Source organism: Aristolochia californica, unplaced genomic scaffold, assembly GCF_029961685.1.
Source record: "Aristolochia californica isolate CCGP_79_NKW_82.1479 unplaced genomic scaffold, dmAriCali1.0.hap1 SCAF_8, whole genome shotgun sequence".
Classification (NCBI taxonomy): domain Eukaryota; kingdom Viridiplantae; phylum Streptophyta; class Magnoliopsida; order Piperales; family Aristolochiaceae; genus Aristolochia; species Aristolochia californica.
The window spans coordinates 572,717-588,466 of NW_027182279.1; the positions used below are offsets into that span (position 1 = coordinate 572,717).

At 38.5% G+C, this 15,750-nt stretch overlaps 3 protein-coding genes and 1 non-coding gene across 7 annotated transcripts; 3 read left to right on the plus strand and 1 right to left on the minus strand.

Moving 5' to 3' along the window:
- The first annotated feature begins 1,041 nt into the window (after window positions 1-1,041).
- Window positions 1,042-6,395, plus strand: LOC137938716 (eukaryotic initiation factor 4A-3-like). The gene is made up of 8 exons (XM_068783726.1): window positions 1,042-1,442; window positions 2,331-2,571; window positions 2,688-2,768; window positions 4,253-4,360; window positions 4,477-4,596; window positions 4,859-5,026; window positions 5,653-5,739; window positions 5,952-6,395. Exons 1-8 carry the CDS (start codon window positions 1,111-1,113, stop codon window positions 6,063-6,065), a joined length of 1,251 nt encoding a protein of 416 aa, XP_068639827.1. The 5' UTR covers window positions 1,042-1,110; the 3' UTR covers window positions 6,066-6,395.
- A 652-nt stretch (window positions 6,396-7,047) lies between these two features.
- TRNAF-GAA (transfer RNA phenylalanine (anticodon GAA)) lies at window positions 7,048-7,120 on the plus strand. The gene has a single exon. It is a non-coding gene; the product is annotated as a tRNA-Phe (tRNA).
- Window positions 7,121-7,351: 231 nt separating this feature from the next.
- Window positions 7,352-11,745, plus strand: LOC137938160 (probable splicing factor 3A subunit 1). 4 transcript variants are annotated; one of them, XR_011109863.1, is made up of 6 exons: window positions 7,352-7,488; window positions 7,615-9,900; window positions 10,097-10,386; window positions 10,565-10,847; window positions 10,940-11,211; window positions 11,334-11,742. XR_011109863.1 is itself a non-coding variant. In XM_068783148.1 (4 exons), exons 2-3 carry the CDS (start codon window positions 7,759-7,761, stop codon window positions 10,364-10,366), a joined length of 2,412 nt encoding a protein of 803 aa, XP_068639249.1. In that variant the 5' UTR covers window positions 7,352-7,488; window positions 7,615-7,758; the 3' UTR covers window positions 10,367-10,386; window positions 10,565-11,743. The 4 variants fall into 4 exon arrangements, 1 of the variants encoding a protein (XP_068639249.1); XR_011109864.1 differs by having other exon boundaries at window positions 10,097-10,391; window positions 10,940-11,745; XR_011109862.1 differs by having other exon boundaries at window positions 10,940-11,741.
- Window positions 11,616-14,916, minus strand: LOC137939360 (protein S-acyltransferase 11-like). The gene is made up of 5 exons (XM_068784635.1): window positions 14,860-14,916; window positions 14,120-14,200; window positions 12,990-13,218; window positions 12,622-12,920; window positions 11,616-12,271 (listed from the first exon to the last, which is right to left on the minus strand). Exons 1-5 carry the CDS (start codon window positions 14,914-14,916, stop codon window positions 11,792-11,794), a joined length of 1,146 nt encoding a protein of 381 aa, XP_068640736.1. The 3' UTR covers window positions 11,616-11,791.
- Between the last annotated feature and the right edge of the window lie 834 nt (window positions 14,917-15,750).

The following is a 15,750-nucleotide window of genomic DNA, read 5'->3' on the forward strand; positions in this document are numbered from 1 at the left end:
AGGAGTCTTTTTATGCAATGATTCCCTATCATGCAAATAAATGACAAAAATAGATGTTGATTATGATAGACAGTTATATTATAATGTACAATTTTTTTAATTAATAAAAAATTAGGTGAAGCATTTATTCTTAGAAATTTATGTCCCAAGAAAAGTTAGAAATATTTTTCTTAGGATACACATTTCCAAGAAACCTTTCGATAAAATCTATTAGTGCCTTATTAACATGTCCATTTAATTTTTCTTAAAAAGTATTACAATATTAATTATCAAATACTTATTCAAAAATTTTTCATATGGTTTTCCAGCTCATTTTGGATGAAAAATCTTACTTAGAAAATTATATGATTTTTTAGTAAGAATTTTTATCTAGAAAAGTATTTCCAGGAAATATGAAACGTTAATGTTACCTGAAAATATATTTTAACTAGAATGTCTTTTCCAACATTTCTTTAAAAAAAGCACTAACAGGGCCTATAAGTTTCATATAATTCATTATAATAGGTTTCATACAGTTTGATTTATCATAAATATTTTATGTGTCTCAACAAATTGTCATCTACAAATAAATGTGTCTCACTAAGTCACATTACAAATGCTCCAAATGCAAAAATAAAGGGAATATTTCGATTTTGTGATTATTTTGGGTTAACACGTGCTTGAATTTGAGAAGGGATATTCGAGTTATGGTATCCAACTCGTCTTTTTTCCAACAACTCCCATTGTAAAGTTTAGTTATTAGATTCGAAAAGACTGACCTAATTCAGATGACTCGGGGCAAAACTCAGAAAAATCGAGGTAACTTATAGATAACCTAAATCAAATTTTCAGGAGGGGATAATTCGAGTTACTGGGTCGAACTCGCCTTTTGTATTTTTACGAGTCTCACATTGATTCCAAGCCTAGACTCGGAGAAACAGACCCAACCAGGACAACCTAAATCAGAGTTTCACGAGGCCCGAGTTGAAGTCACGATTGTAGAATCAGCAAAATACACATATTTTGGTGTCACGCCCGCTGTGTCTAGAAGTGTTTATTTTTCTTTGCGGGACACGCTGCCGAAACCAGTCCTAGGGCTTCAACTCTCTCTCTCTTCCTGCAAGCGGAATCATGGCAGCGGCTGTAGCACCAGGTTCTACAGCGTCCGTGATCCCTCGGAACCGGAACGGGCCTCGAAACTCCGGCCTGGATGACGATAGCATGGTCTTTGAGACGAGCCCCGGCGTTGAGGCAATCAACAGCTTCGACCAGATGGGAATCAAGGACGACCTCCTCAGGGGAATCTACGCCTACGGTTTCGAGAAACCGTCCGCCATACAGCAGCGTGCGGTCATGCCTATTATCAATGGTCGCGACGTGATTGCCCAGGCACAGTCTGGAACGGGAAAGACCTCCATGATTGCTCTCACCGTGTGCCAGATGATTGATACCTCCATGCGAGAGTACCGTCCTTTCTTGTTCTTATTTTTCTTGCATGTCTACTTCTGTTGCTTCGTTATTTTGTGATAGGTTTTGGTGTCAGGTTTTAGTTTGACATAAATCCTGAAAACCTACCCTACTCGTTTGGAAAATTAGTTGGTTGGAGATTATTTGGTTCGGGTGAGTTCTATGTGGGTTATTTAGATTAACTCTGGTTGGTTATTGTTATTGAGTATCTCGTGTATCGAGACAAATGACAATCATATGTAACTTAAGAGCCTGAAGAGGTTAAGACTTGAAATCAATTAATTTGGATATTGGACAATGGAATTACTTAGGCTTCTGGTTTTAAGTCTTAAAATGAATATTTTTCTCTTCATTTCTGGTATTTTGAGTTAATGTTTTCTATTTCTGTCCATTTTGTGATCTATTCGAGAAATGTAATCAGTTCTTATCTTGATTGGGTTGTCATATGATTCCATGAGATGTCTTGTTTCCATTTTAGCTGACTCTACTCTTCTCCTTTTCTTACGTTGGACTTGTAGTTAAATATTAACTGGTGAAGTGGGCTTGAGTTAAATAGTATGGTATGCGAATAATAAGAAGAGAAGAAATATGAAGAATCTTCTCCTAAAAATTTGAAGTACAATCTTAGTCATAGGGCGTGTTCTTTGGTCTATGCCTCCAGGATTATTATTTGTGGTATTCAAATAATTAGACAGAGGTTATCGATCTTCTTTTAACAAACTAGGAATAGAAACAGAGACTGAACTAGAATCATTAACTGATGTTTCAAGAGGGAACAGCAAGGAAAAAAAACGGAGAAAGGAGAGATTTAAGACCATCTAGGCTTTTGTACTTCTTTAGTTCCATAGTTACTGTAGGATAAAATATTTGCCTTCTGTTTACAGGGTCCAGGTGCTAATTTTGTCCCCTACCAGAGAACTTGCTTCACAAACAGAAAAAGTGATATTAGCAATTGGTGGTTACATTAGCGTACAAGCTCATTCTTGTATCGGAGGCAAGAGCATCGGAGAGGATATTAGGAAACTTGAGTATGGAGTTCATGTGGTTTCTGGGACACCTGGGAGAGTCTGTGATATGATCAAGAGAAGAACACTGCGTACCAGAGCCATAAAACTGTTGGTCCTTGTGAGTACATGATGCCATTTTATCTGTTGTCTTTTTGCCCCTTAAATTATGTACCTTTACGATCTACCTCTTTGAGATGGTGAATTTACTTACTAGTCTTACTGAAACTGTTGCAGGATGAGTCGGATGAAATGCTGAGCCGTGGATTCAAAGATCAAATATATGATGTTTACAGATACCTTCCACCAGAGCTTCAAGTATGATTTTAGTTATGATATTTTTTTCTTAGATTGAGTTGCCGCTGATGTTTTATTGATGTTTTTGATATTTTTTTGCTTACTCAGTTTGATCCTGAAACCAATTTTTGTTTTTTTTTTTTGAAATTGCCAGTTGAAGACTTCTACATGCTGACATATTTATTTTTAGTCTATTTTCCCTCTCTCTCTCTCTCTCTTTCTCTCTCTTTTAGGATAAAAAAACAGAAAAATTCAGTTGCTGAACTTTAGAGTAGGTGGCGACAGCTTATTTTGTGGGCAGTCTAAGAGACTTTTTTTTTTTTTAAAGCGTCATAACATATCTCATTCTTCTACAAACTAGTTGATCACTTTAGAGTAGGTGGCCACAGCTTATTTTGTGGTCAGTCTTAACATGTTTTTTTTTTTTTTAAAGTATCGTTACATATCTCATTCTTCTACAAACTAGTTGATCACTTTACTAGTTGCATTTAGTGATGACACTACTTGATGCATTTTTGAAGAATCGTGGTGCTCATGGAAGTTTTGCTTGGAAGGGGAATAGACAAAATTCTAGTTGGCATGTTTAGTTTTACCTTTTACCTTTTGTGAGTCAATCTGAAAGCTCCATGGATGGTTCGCTGTTTAGATGGGAAAGACATAAAGCTGCCTTTTTCGAGTTGATAATATGAGATATGAAACTGATGGAGAGCTTGATAGCTTCAAATTGACGGTTTTTCCAATTGATGGCTTTGTCACTTCTCCTTTCCTTTCATATATATTTTTTCTATTTAGCTTGATCCCCTTATTCTCTCTTTAGGAAATTCTCAATTTTATTTATATTTTTTATCATGGAAAGTTCTATTAAAGAGAGGATGAAGGAGTACAAGGATTAAGAGTTGGAGTAACATGCACAATGAGTTGTTGGAGATTGGTCCCCTCTTGTGGTAGCTATCTGTTAGGCCATCAATATGTACATGAGACCATATTATTGTGATTCACTCTGTAATATCTAAAATCTAATAAAACATGTAATTGAGTCTCCATGGAACACTGAATTCTTGCACCAGCCAATCACATGCAACTATTAGTTGCTCCAGGAGTGAAGTATTATTTAAAAATATTCGAACCCATAACCGCTTAGTTCATCTCAGATTCATTTGAATCAGCCACCCCAAGAGGACCAGCATATGTAATCAGAATTTTGCCATCCAAATTGTGAAACACCCCACACCACCCTGACGGACATGGATTACCCGTGGAACTCCCATCAAAATTTAGTTTAATGGACTTCTAAAAATGAGTGCAACAGACCTGGATCCTTAATGCCATATTGTAAACAACTGCTGGAAATCTTTTTAAATACTTAAACATTGATTTGTTTCTAGTTTGAATAGCTTCTTCTTATTTGGTTCACTGTGGCTCCTATTTTTGTTATAGTCTCAATTAAACACCTATAAAGATACCTATGGGTTGCTACTCATGATATTTATATTTTGTTCGTGCAGGTCGTTTTGATATCTGCAACATTGCCTCATGAAATACTGGAGATAACCAACAAATTCATGACGGATCCTGTCAGGATTCTTGTCAAACGTGATGAGTTGACGTTGGAGGTACATAAACATTTTTTCCTTCTGATATAATCTAGTTATTTCTTTTCAAAATTCATGATTCTATAAGTTAAAATGAGAGTATATATAATCTCTGTAATTTTGTGTAACTGGCACAGGGTATCAAGCAATTCTTTGTTGCAGTTGAAAGAGAAGAGTGGAAGTTCGATACTTTATGTGATCTCTATGATACCCTTACCATCACGCAAGCTGTTATATTTTGTAACACCAAGCGAAAGGTGATTTTGTAATTTTGCTGTGTTTTAACTTCTAGGTCCCTTCTATGATTTGTTCATATCTTACCATCCAAAATTTGTCTGTAGTATACTTGATAATTGATCAAAGTTGGGCTATGGATTGTAGATGGTGAACTGATTTTTTTTTAAAGTACTTTGTCTATTTTCTTTTGTGGAGTTGTCAGAATATCTGCAATACTTCGACTTATTTGCTTGCAAATGTATCTGAGTACAATGTCAACATAGATCTGTGTACTTTTTGTAGGTTGATTGGTTGACAGAAAAGATGCGCAGCCATAATTTCACAGTTTCCTCGATGCATGGTGATATGCCTCAGAAAGAACGAGATGCTATTATGACAGAATTTAGGTCTGGAACAACTCGTGTGCTCATCACAACAGATGTCTGGGCACGAGGGCTTGACGTCCAGCAGGCAATGTTTTCTATCCGTTTGTTGTTACTATTGGTGTATTTAGATTCTGTATCTGGCATCTGAAATATGATTACCTACTACAATAAAATAATCTAAAGAAGCAATTTCCAATTATCTTCGTGATAAAGTTCATCTTGTGCGTGTTCGTCTCAAAATGGCTATGGTGCTCTGCGCTGGACTAATTCACAGAACTATTCTGCATGTCTTGTTGGTTGAATTCAGCTAGGTTACTCTTTTTTGCTTTATTTATTATCTGCATTGCTGCTTGTTCAAATATTTGCTTTTCAGTTGTGTTATCTTGCAAATCTCTGTTGTAAACTTTTCCATGTTATTGTTTAAAAAAAGATGGCTTGACCGCTGATCTACCTGTCATTCTGTTATTGTGGTTTCTATATGATTCTGTTCTCTTCTTACCAAATTGATGTTTCATCAAATGTGTTTCTGCTCTGGGGCATGACTTGTTCGTATCTTGCTGCTGGCTGCAATTCTTTTCCACAGATTGTCCATATTATCCAATTGAACAAAATTTTTGTCTAAATTCAAATGTGTTTTATTTAGGTCTTGCATAAAGGAACCGCTTTTTGTTTATATCCTGAAAATTTCTTCTGATTCTGTTTCTGCTTCAGGTTTCGTTGGTGATCAATTATGACCTTCCAAACAACCGTGAGCTTTATATTCACCGGATAGGTCGCTCTGGCCGTTTTGGGCGTAAGGTATTGCTTATGGTCTGTGACCCCTTTTTTTATTCGAAGTTAAAAAAACACAATATGCTCCTGCATAGTCTCTTTTCTTTGTTGGTAACTTGCTCTTAAACAATTGAAGATTGGGGCGATGGTGGTGGTCTTGTTTTAACTCAAAAGTTCCCTTTGTGCCATTATCCCATTGGCACAACTGACATTTTGACCTCGGTGACTTGTGTTTGTAGGGTGTCGCGATAAATTTTGTGCGCAGCGATGACATCAGGATATTGAGAGATATTGAACAGTACTACAGTACACAAATCGATGAAATGCCAATGAATGTTGCCGATCTAATATAAGGATGAAGCTGCTTGATCTTGAACGTGAAGAGGAGCTCACTGCAGGATGTGAATGGGGAAGTGGTTTCAACTTCCTTTGTGGCTGCTTGTGTGTGAAGGTTTTGCTTTGTCTATGCTAAAAGATACATGGAAGGTATAGGAACATGAAGTAGTTTTGACGCAGATTGTACTCATCTGATGCTTCTCTTGTTTTATATCTGTTCAATATTACGTTGATATCGTGAATCTGATTTGGTGATTTAGATAACTTGACATCTTTGATCCTGTATTACTAGGGTGCGCGTGTAAGAAGCAAATGCTATGGAACAAAATTTTCAATTTTTTTTTTTTCTGGTTTTTTTCCGATCAACCCAAATTTACTAATAGGGTGGATATAATCCCCCACCAGAACTGCATCATGGTCTCATGTCAAACACATACAGTGCATTCATGGGGGATCATTTTCACATGATTCCGAACAGGTTCCTGCAAAAAGGAGCCATAGCGTAAGAGCTGATTAAAAAATGTTGCATTAGCAAGTGAAATGCGGGCAAAACTGCAAGATTAACGAAGGCCTGCCTTCACTGAGGACGGCAGACTAATCGTGTCTTGAATCAGTGCATCAAGATCAGCTTCTGACCCTGGTTTTATATGCATAACCTGTACAGAAGTTCTTCATGTCAATTTCTTATAAAGAGCCTCTCCGCATTTAGGTGGTGATTCCGGACTCATAGAGGAATCATCGCCAATGTCTGGCAAGGTTCCTTTTCGTGAGCTGCTCTTCAAATGCTGTAATGGGGAGATGGGAATGGATTGGAAAAAGTGAAATACAGAGAGCAGAATTAGAAAACTGAAACAGTTCAACAAGAGATGGAAACCTGATCGAATTCGTCTTTCCTGGGTGAATTCTTGACTCTGGAAGTCTGATTGAAGATTGAAGTACTTTTCTATCAAAAGTCTGTTTATTTGTAAGTTCATAAGTATAATACATTATTTCGAATTAGCGGGGATAGCTCAGTTGGGAGAGCGTCAGACTGAAGATCTGAAGGTCGCGTGTTCGATCCACGCTCACCGCATAATTTTTTTATTATAGTCTTAATGACCTAAAAATTGTTAAAAATATCTACTTATTTTTTATTTAGTAAATATTATGTAGCATGCATTAAAGTTACATAAATAAATTCTCATCTGAAAGGTTGACATGTCGTTTATCAAAATGTCAGGGGTGTTATCGTAATAAAATTACTAGAGTGCCTTCGTATAAATTTGTGGCCCCCGCCGCCTTCGAGCGGTTTCCGGTACGAGTCCCGGGTTTTCCCGATGTTTAAAACCCTAACTTCCTTCTGCGTTCGCATCTCTGTCACACTCGTCTGTTCAATCAAAACCCGAGTCACTGCCCTCGCTTTTTTATTTCTTTCATCCTGTGATTGGATTTCTGGTAAAGGTTAGCTTCTTTCTTTTCTTGATTTTCGTTTCATGGTTTTAGGGCTGATGATTCTGTTCGCCAAGATCTCTGTAATTCTGATGTGTTCATGTAATGTTTCTAATTTTTTTCTACTGTTATTTTCAGAAATCCAGCTATTAATTTAAATAAAATACAGCAGTTTTTGGTGAACTAGGGGGTTGAGGGCACTGGTGGCGAATCTTTGATTTTTGTCTCTCTGTAACATCTGCTGGTTCATATCTGGTTTGGACATATAGAGTCGTGGAAAAAATGCTTGGTACGTTACCAATTTTACCTCTTCCAGCCCCTCCGCTCGATGGCAATCTTGGCCCTCTTCCGGCAGCACAAGTATCGGAGGAGAAAACAAGTGAGAAGTCGACTGATCAGAAAACGGAAAACTCGGCTCCGACGTCTGTTGCAACACATACTCGGACTATTGGTATTATACACCCTCCCCCCGATATTCGGAACATTGTGGACAAAACTGCTCAGTTCGTTGCCAAAAATGGACCTGAATTTGAGAAACGAATTCTCGCTAATAATGCCGGTAATGCCAAGTTCAATTTCTTAAGCAGCTCTGACCCATACCATGCTTACTATCAACATCGAATGTCGGAGTTCAGAGCCCAGATTCAATCATCTGCTCAGCAACCTGCCCTATCCCAAGCTTCTGATTCAGCACCTGATTCTGGAGCAGCTGCTGCTGGCGCTGCCGATGTTGCTGAAGCAGCTAAGATCGATAACTCTTTTCAGTTCCAGCCTGTTCAGAAGGTTCTCGAGCCACCCGAGCCTGAGCAGTATACTGTTCGACTTCCAGAAGGGATAACGGGTGAGGAACTTGACATTATTAAGCTAACTGCTCAATTTGTTGCTCGGAATGGGAAGTCTTTTTTAACTGGTCTTACAAGTCGAGAGATGAACAATCCCCAGTTTCACTTCCTTAAACCGACACATAGCATGTTTACATTTTTTACTGCACTTGCTGATGCTTACTCGAAGGTTTTGATGCCGACTAAGGATATAACGGACAAGTTGAGGAAGAGTGTTACAGATATGACAACTGTTCTTGAGAGATGCTTGCATCGACTGGAGTGGGAAAAGTCACAAGAACAGGCAAGGCAGAAGGCTGAAGACGAAATAGAGCAAGAAAGAATGCAAATGGCCATGATTGACTGGCATGATTTTGTTGCGGTGGAAACAATTGACTTTGCAGATGATGAAGATGATGAGTTGCCTCAACCAATGACTCTGGAGGAAGTTATTAGGAGGAGCAAAATGTCTGCCATGGAAGAAGAAGAAACAGTGGAGCCAGGGAAAGAGGTGGAAATGGAAATGGATGAAGAAGAAGTTCAACTGGTTGAAGAGGGAATGAGAGCTGCCAGTCTTGAAGGGAACGAGGATGACAAGAAAGTGAATGAGGTTAAAGTCCCAGATGAGCCGGAGGCTCCAATGAGAATAGTGAAAAACTGGAAAAGGCCTGAGGAAAGGAATATTGCTGAAAAAGATCCAACAAAATATGGTATTTCTCCTATTACTGGTGAGCTGATCCCTCTCAATGACGCTGGAGAGCACTTGCGTATTTCTCTCATTGATCCCAAGTACAAGGAACAGAAGGAGAGAATGTTTGCTAAAATTCGGGAGACAACACTTGCTTCTGATGATGAAATATCAAGAAATATCGATGGACTTGCACGAACTCGGCCTGATATCTTTGGAACTACAGATGAAGAAGTTCTTAATGCTGTCAAGGCAGAAATAGTTAAGAAGAGAGAGGAGCAACCTAAACAGGTCATATGGGATGGTCACACAGGCAGTATTGGCCGGACAGCAAACCAGGCCATTTCTCAGAATATGTCAGCTGAGGAGCAAAATGCTGCTGCTAATGCTGATGCGAAGAACCTTCCAGGTCCTGCACCTCCACCAAGACCTGGGGTGCCGTCTGTTCGTCCTCTGCCTCCCCCACCTGGACTTGCCCTGAATATTCCTCGACCTGGTGGAGTGCCATACTCTGTGCCAGGTAGCAATGGTGTCCTTGTTAACCCACCTCCAAGGCCACAAGGTATGCCAATGATGCAACCAATGAGGCCATCACCTCCTATGCCAATATCCTCAGGGCAGCAACCTCTCATGGTTCGGCCACCACTTCCCCCTTCAGTTTCTGTGAGTCTGAACCCTCCACCGCCGCCAGGGTCACAGTTCCCACTCTTGGGTGTTCATCGACCTTTCATGCAGGTGCCTATGCCGCCACCTGCCATGTCTATGCCAATGCCACCACCACCCCTGCCTCAAGGAATGCCACCTCCCCCACCTGAGGAAGCCCCTCCACCACTACCAGATGAGCCAGAGCCAAAGCGGCAGAGAGTTGATGATAGCCAGCTTATTCCAGAGGATCGATTTTTGGCTCAACATCCAGTAATGATTTGTAATTGTTGATGGCTTCATAATGCTTTATTCTCTTTTGAACTTATCCCGCTGTTTCACCCTTTTCACTCAATTTTGTTATTCTTTCCTCTTCATCTGATTATGCAGTATTGAATTTGTTTCAATCATTTAAACGCTTTGCCTCTCTTGATTTGATTTCTGAATGAATAATTTTTTTTTTTTTCAGGGATCTGTTCGCATATCTGTATCAGTGCCTAATACTGATGAAGGGAACTTGAAGGGTCAACTTCTAGAGATCACAATACAGTCTTTATCTGAGACAGTCAGCAGTCTGAAAGAGAAGATTGCTGCCGAGATTCAGCTTCCTGCTAACAAACAGAAATTGAATGGTCGGGCTGGGTTTTTGAAGGACAATCTTTCTCTCGCATACTACAATATTGGCCCCGGAGAAACACTTACCCTTGCATTAAGAGAACGAGGTGGCAGAAAGAAATAAACTCTTCTTGCAGAATACATGTAAGGTTACTTCTTAAGATATTGTTATGATTTTTGTCTGTTGCAAACTCTGTAGACAAATTTTGTGGGCGACATGTTATGAAATTAAAGTTCACATTTAAAAAAAAAAATAGAAAATGAAGTTCATATTTGTTTGTTTGCTTATCTTGCACTAAGAAGGGATTTGGTTCTACCGCAGGTGCAGTATTGTGGCTTTGTTTCTTATTAGCTGGGTGGAAAATACACACTACTTCTTCATTGAGGACCAAATGGAAGTTGGATCCTATTATTTCTACAAAATTTTTGCTCCTTATGTTTTATTTGCTCTTGACGAAAACGTGTGCATTATGACCAAATTCAAATGGAAGCAAGATGTATTTGTGGTTGAAGGCTTAGAGCAATATTCTATATCTTGTCTTACATAAAGTAGCTTCTCATGGCATGCAGGTTTTCCTTTGCAATGAAGAATATTGTTGTGGAAGGTGTGTTCCAAGTTGATCACTCATTTCTTATAGTGAATATGCTTTTCCATAGTTCAGGGCTGGCTTCTTTAAATCTGTAGTTCCCTTTGCAGCATGCTCCAGGAACCAAGGGCAAGGCAGATTGCTGGAGGATGTTTTACGAAGGTCATTCACTATTCTAGATACTGGTCCAGCTAAAATTTCTATATTTTTGTAGTCCCTGTTATTATAGTTTTTCTAATTTGAATAAGCCAGCTGATCAAGCTTGTTAATACCCTCACTACATACCTGACATTTCCATGGAGGGGGCCATTCAAACAACCGTCTGTGAGCTTCCTGAAGGACGGTAGGTTCTTGGTGACCCTTTGCAGTCATATATCCAATGGTAAGGTATTTGTTTGAACTACTATGAAGAACTTCCTGGGATAAATAGTGGTGTCATGGCCCCCAGTCTACTCCCCACCAACTTATCTTAGTGATGACTGATCTGGAAACTGTTTGAAACAGAAGGTAGAAAGTCCCGGTTTCTTGCGCTTGGAGGTCCAACAGATTTAACTCTATTTTGAATTTGAACACTTCTTTAACTTTGTTGAAGACGAGTCTTCAGGACGGTGGAGCTTCTTGATCTCCTGACCATGAATGATGGACGATCGCACCTTGTAGACGGTGAACTTTTTTTTGAGAAAATTGTACTGGAATACATTGGTTTTAAGATATCAGTGAATGTTTCGTGGCAAGTTGGGGGTCTTTTAAGTCTCCTATGGACTTCTTTTTTCCGGTTTTGCGCGAGTGGTCTATGCTTTCTTAAACCATGTCAGCAAAATGCCTGAGGCTGGTCCAAGCATTTGATACTGCCAATGGTCAAGATTGTTTATAACGCCTAGTTTTTCAGATAAACCATTTGTTTATTCTTCTTTACAGGACTAATGCTTTTCCGATAACCATGGGCTAGAATTCAGATTTCCCTATGTCCTATGACTCTTCCCTCCAGCATCGGAAGAACACTGGAAAACTCTGAAAGGCAAAGTTGGGCACCCGAAAAAACGAAACAGATTCTGCATACCCTTCTGTCGCCGTTCTTTGCCTGATGAGCTTAAATGGCTAATGTAAGTATGCCCCATGTAGATGCAAGCGAGCTGTTGCCACAGAAGAACACTTAAACCCATTTGAACGGATGTACAAACAACAAACAGATAAACAAGCACAATGCCTCTGGCTGATAGATGTAGAGCAGAAGTTAGAAACGTGCGGGTGATTCCAGTTGTGGCACTCAATAAAGCCATCCTGCAGTAGTAGGATAATTGTCTGTTTCCATAATCCGAAGGAGGCCAAATATGAGTACCTGCATATATAGCCATGATTGAAGCGTATATAGTACTAAGGATGATGGAGAACAGGAATGTGATGAAGCTCCTGTGGTTTGCTGCTCCGACACAGTTACCGATCTGTCGAAGAATGTTAGAAACAATCAAACAACGGGCTACAGCTGCTACCCTGAAACTTGTTACATAAATCTTTGCTGAAATGTAAGAACAGATTTAAAGTGTGGGTTGAACATGAGAGTGTTCCCATCAAGGTCTGGTGTATGAGTCAGCTTCATGAGTACATTGTTGATTGAAATCTGGTCGTTTATGTAAATAAAAATGGCCAACAAAAGAGATCAAATCAAGCTTGTTAGTAATCACTCCATAGACAGATGGATATTTAAAGTTCCTAATCCTCTAATGGCTAGTATTTAACTAAAATAAGACGAACGAAAAGGAGATGAAAATCTGGTATATGAGTGAACACTTACAAAAGGGCAATGGTGATCCATGTCCAGTACACAGATTGAACAAGAACGGCAATGATGTGTCCTTGGTGACTTTGGCTTTGCACAATAAACACACAATGTGTAGTCTTCTAGTGTTCCTCTATCCACCACTGGATAACTGCCCCATATAACATTTGGTGGGTCTCCAGGAGATCGAAATGCTGCTAACCAGAAGCTAGAAAGAGTGCTCACACATAAAATAAAAGTGATAGTTGAGTGGAAAATCCCACATAAGAGACCGACTGAGAATACAACAGGGTAGACTGCCCATGCACCACCACCTGGGAATTGTCATGTAAATCAATAAAATATGAAACAACTTTACCAAACTGAACAGAGTTTGTGGATACCTATTATAAAGAGCATAAAAAGAACAAGGATAGTGGTGAAAATGCGATCCTGAATACATCTCCAGCGACGAGCACATCGGCTTTCATGCCTCTGTCGATTTTGATTAGTCAAAGCACCACACCATCCACACTTGAAAACTGGACTATATGATGGAAGAAGAAGGCGTAACCCACACCCCCAACATCTGGACTCAAATCCCTCTGGTGCAGAAGCAACATGTTGCTCTTCCTACGGGTTGCCAAGTTTTTTACGTGAAAAAACTGAAGAATAATGGTCTATTACTCCATAAGAAAATTAACACATTAGTGAAAGCATTTGAGATAATACACCTTTTATGCTAATATGAAAATGCATGGCCCGCTAGTGGTGCAGGACACTACAACTCTACATATAGAAAGTGAGTTTGGAAGTTTTTGATATTTAAAGGCAAGCAAAAATCACTTGTTGAAAAAGGAAAAATGAGAGGTACCCTCAAAATTTAGATTTGATACAAGTTCCCAAAGTAGGGTAAACAACAAAAGTGAAATTGATAAGCAGAGGTAGCAATCAAGTAACTCAATGTTGTAGAATCAACAATAGAGATATCGAGAATTTCAAATTTAAGGGGTCCAAGTTAAAGTTCCAAAGGCTGTTCTATTGTTAGCAGTAGCATGTGTGGTTGAAGGAAATCGAAGAAACAATTCACAGCAACTGAAAAGCAATTTTATTAATTCACAAATTTATCATGTTAAAGAAAGTCTCCATATTTGTAGGATACAAGCACTTATGAACTAAGTAACATTGATATGACAGGAATTTCCTAGAACTGAACCACCTATATATACTATAAATTTGACTTTACTGAAACAACAAGGCATGGCATGAATTCCAACAGCTACATAAGACAGAAATTAAAGATTATAGACTCAATACAGTAGATTTCAGCCAGTGTTTCAATAAAAAAGAGTTTTTTTAAGCAAGCAAAGCAAAACAACAAGATTCAGATGGCAGACCTTATACAACAAGGGATTGGAGAATCACCTCCTTTTTAGCCACCACATCAGCGGCATCATTCTTTGGAGAAAAGACTTAAAAAGACTTTCTAGCAAAAGACTTTTCATAAAAACAGTTTAAAGAAAAGAAATAAGACCTTCAAGAAAAGACTATCCCAAAACAAACTCTCTTCTTCATAAAACTTTCTATCCTTCTTTTTTCTTGCGTAAATCTCAGTCTATTTGGATGGCACCAAGTTTTCTCATATTCTTCTGCTGTTGTTTCCCCATTACAGCCGTATCCTACATCACAATATTATCTTAGAAAAGCAGAAATCCATAATTTATAGAAAAATTTACACGTTTTAGGGTTCAAAACACTTCCGAGCAAGATTCTTAAAAATCACAGTAAAGCAACCATAACAATGAAAAAAAGGTCCTTCAGTTTTGAGTCTTAAAGACAAAGTCATCAAAGTGGAAATACTGAGCCTGCTCTTTTCTTTGTATCTGCAATGTGTACTTGGGACTACCAAAAAAAAAAAAAAAAAAAAGGAAAAAAAACACCTGTGCATGCTAAATTGATAATTAATGTGTTTGAACTGATAATTGTGTACAATTCTAAACAAATGAAAAAAAACACTACCACAGCTAAGTTTACCCTTGCTATTCATACATACTTAGCTTCTGTTTCATGAGCTTAACAACAAGTATAGTGTTTTATTAAGCACAATAATGGCCTCAACAACCATAGCAATCAAATTGAAGCAAACCATGTGAGTAGGCAATACATTGCTAGAATACGACTTTTAATGAGGATATCCTACCATTAATAATAAAAAATATTCTTTCATATTGAAAATTAAAAGATTTCCCATATTTACTGCAGTGAACGTCGGACCGAGAAAGGAGCTGCCCTTGAATCCCCAATTAACTCTCCAGAAGTCAGCCACTTCATCGTTCACAAAAGCGACAAATATGAACCATTCCAAATTTCATGCAGTGTTTTAAGCTTCCACTTCAGTAAAAAGATTTGAGGCACTAATAATATCTTGTGATGGAAAAAGTACAAATTCTGACCTCCAAACTAATTGCATATCCACGTGATGACAAATTATATATTTGGGCAAAGTACCTGGCTACAAAGCATAGATTCTACACAACATTCATGATGCAGAAATTGCCACTCGTAACTGTATGAGTAACGGTATTCACTAAAGTTGCTTTTGCATGTTCCTACAACGTTTTTGTCATTTCGTGCAATTTCAGTAAAGTACGTATAAGAACAATTTGCTGCCGACAAGGCCAAATTTTCTCTTCTGCATGGATCTTTATCTCTTGCATGAGAAAAGAAATAGAAGTTCCCGCAGAAGCAAGCATAGTATCTTACAAACTTCGAGCCATTAAGATCCACTCCATGCCAAATGTTTTCATAGCCAATCAGATTATAATAGGAAAGATTTAACCGATGAGCTGATCCTCAGGGACCTCATGAAAGCTACTGCATGATCTTTCAAAAAAGAAGATAAAGATTTTGCTCCTTACCCACGAAAGAAAGATTTGCTTTTCCTTCACACACATAGATATCTAATTATTTTTCTGTATAATAACAGAACTTCATAAATACAGGTTCAGCATTCCCTCATTAACAGAACAACTGAGGATACATGCATGTGTATACCCGGACAGCACTAACAATAACCATACATACTAAATCATTGGCAAAGCAAGAATGAGTAAGCACATTAGATCCCAAGAAATCCAAGACATATAGAAGTTCTTCTTCGATATC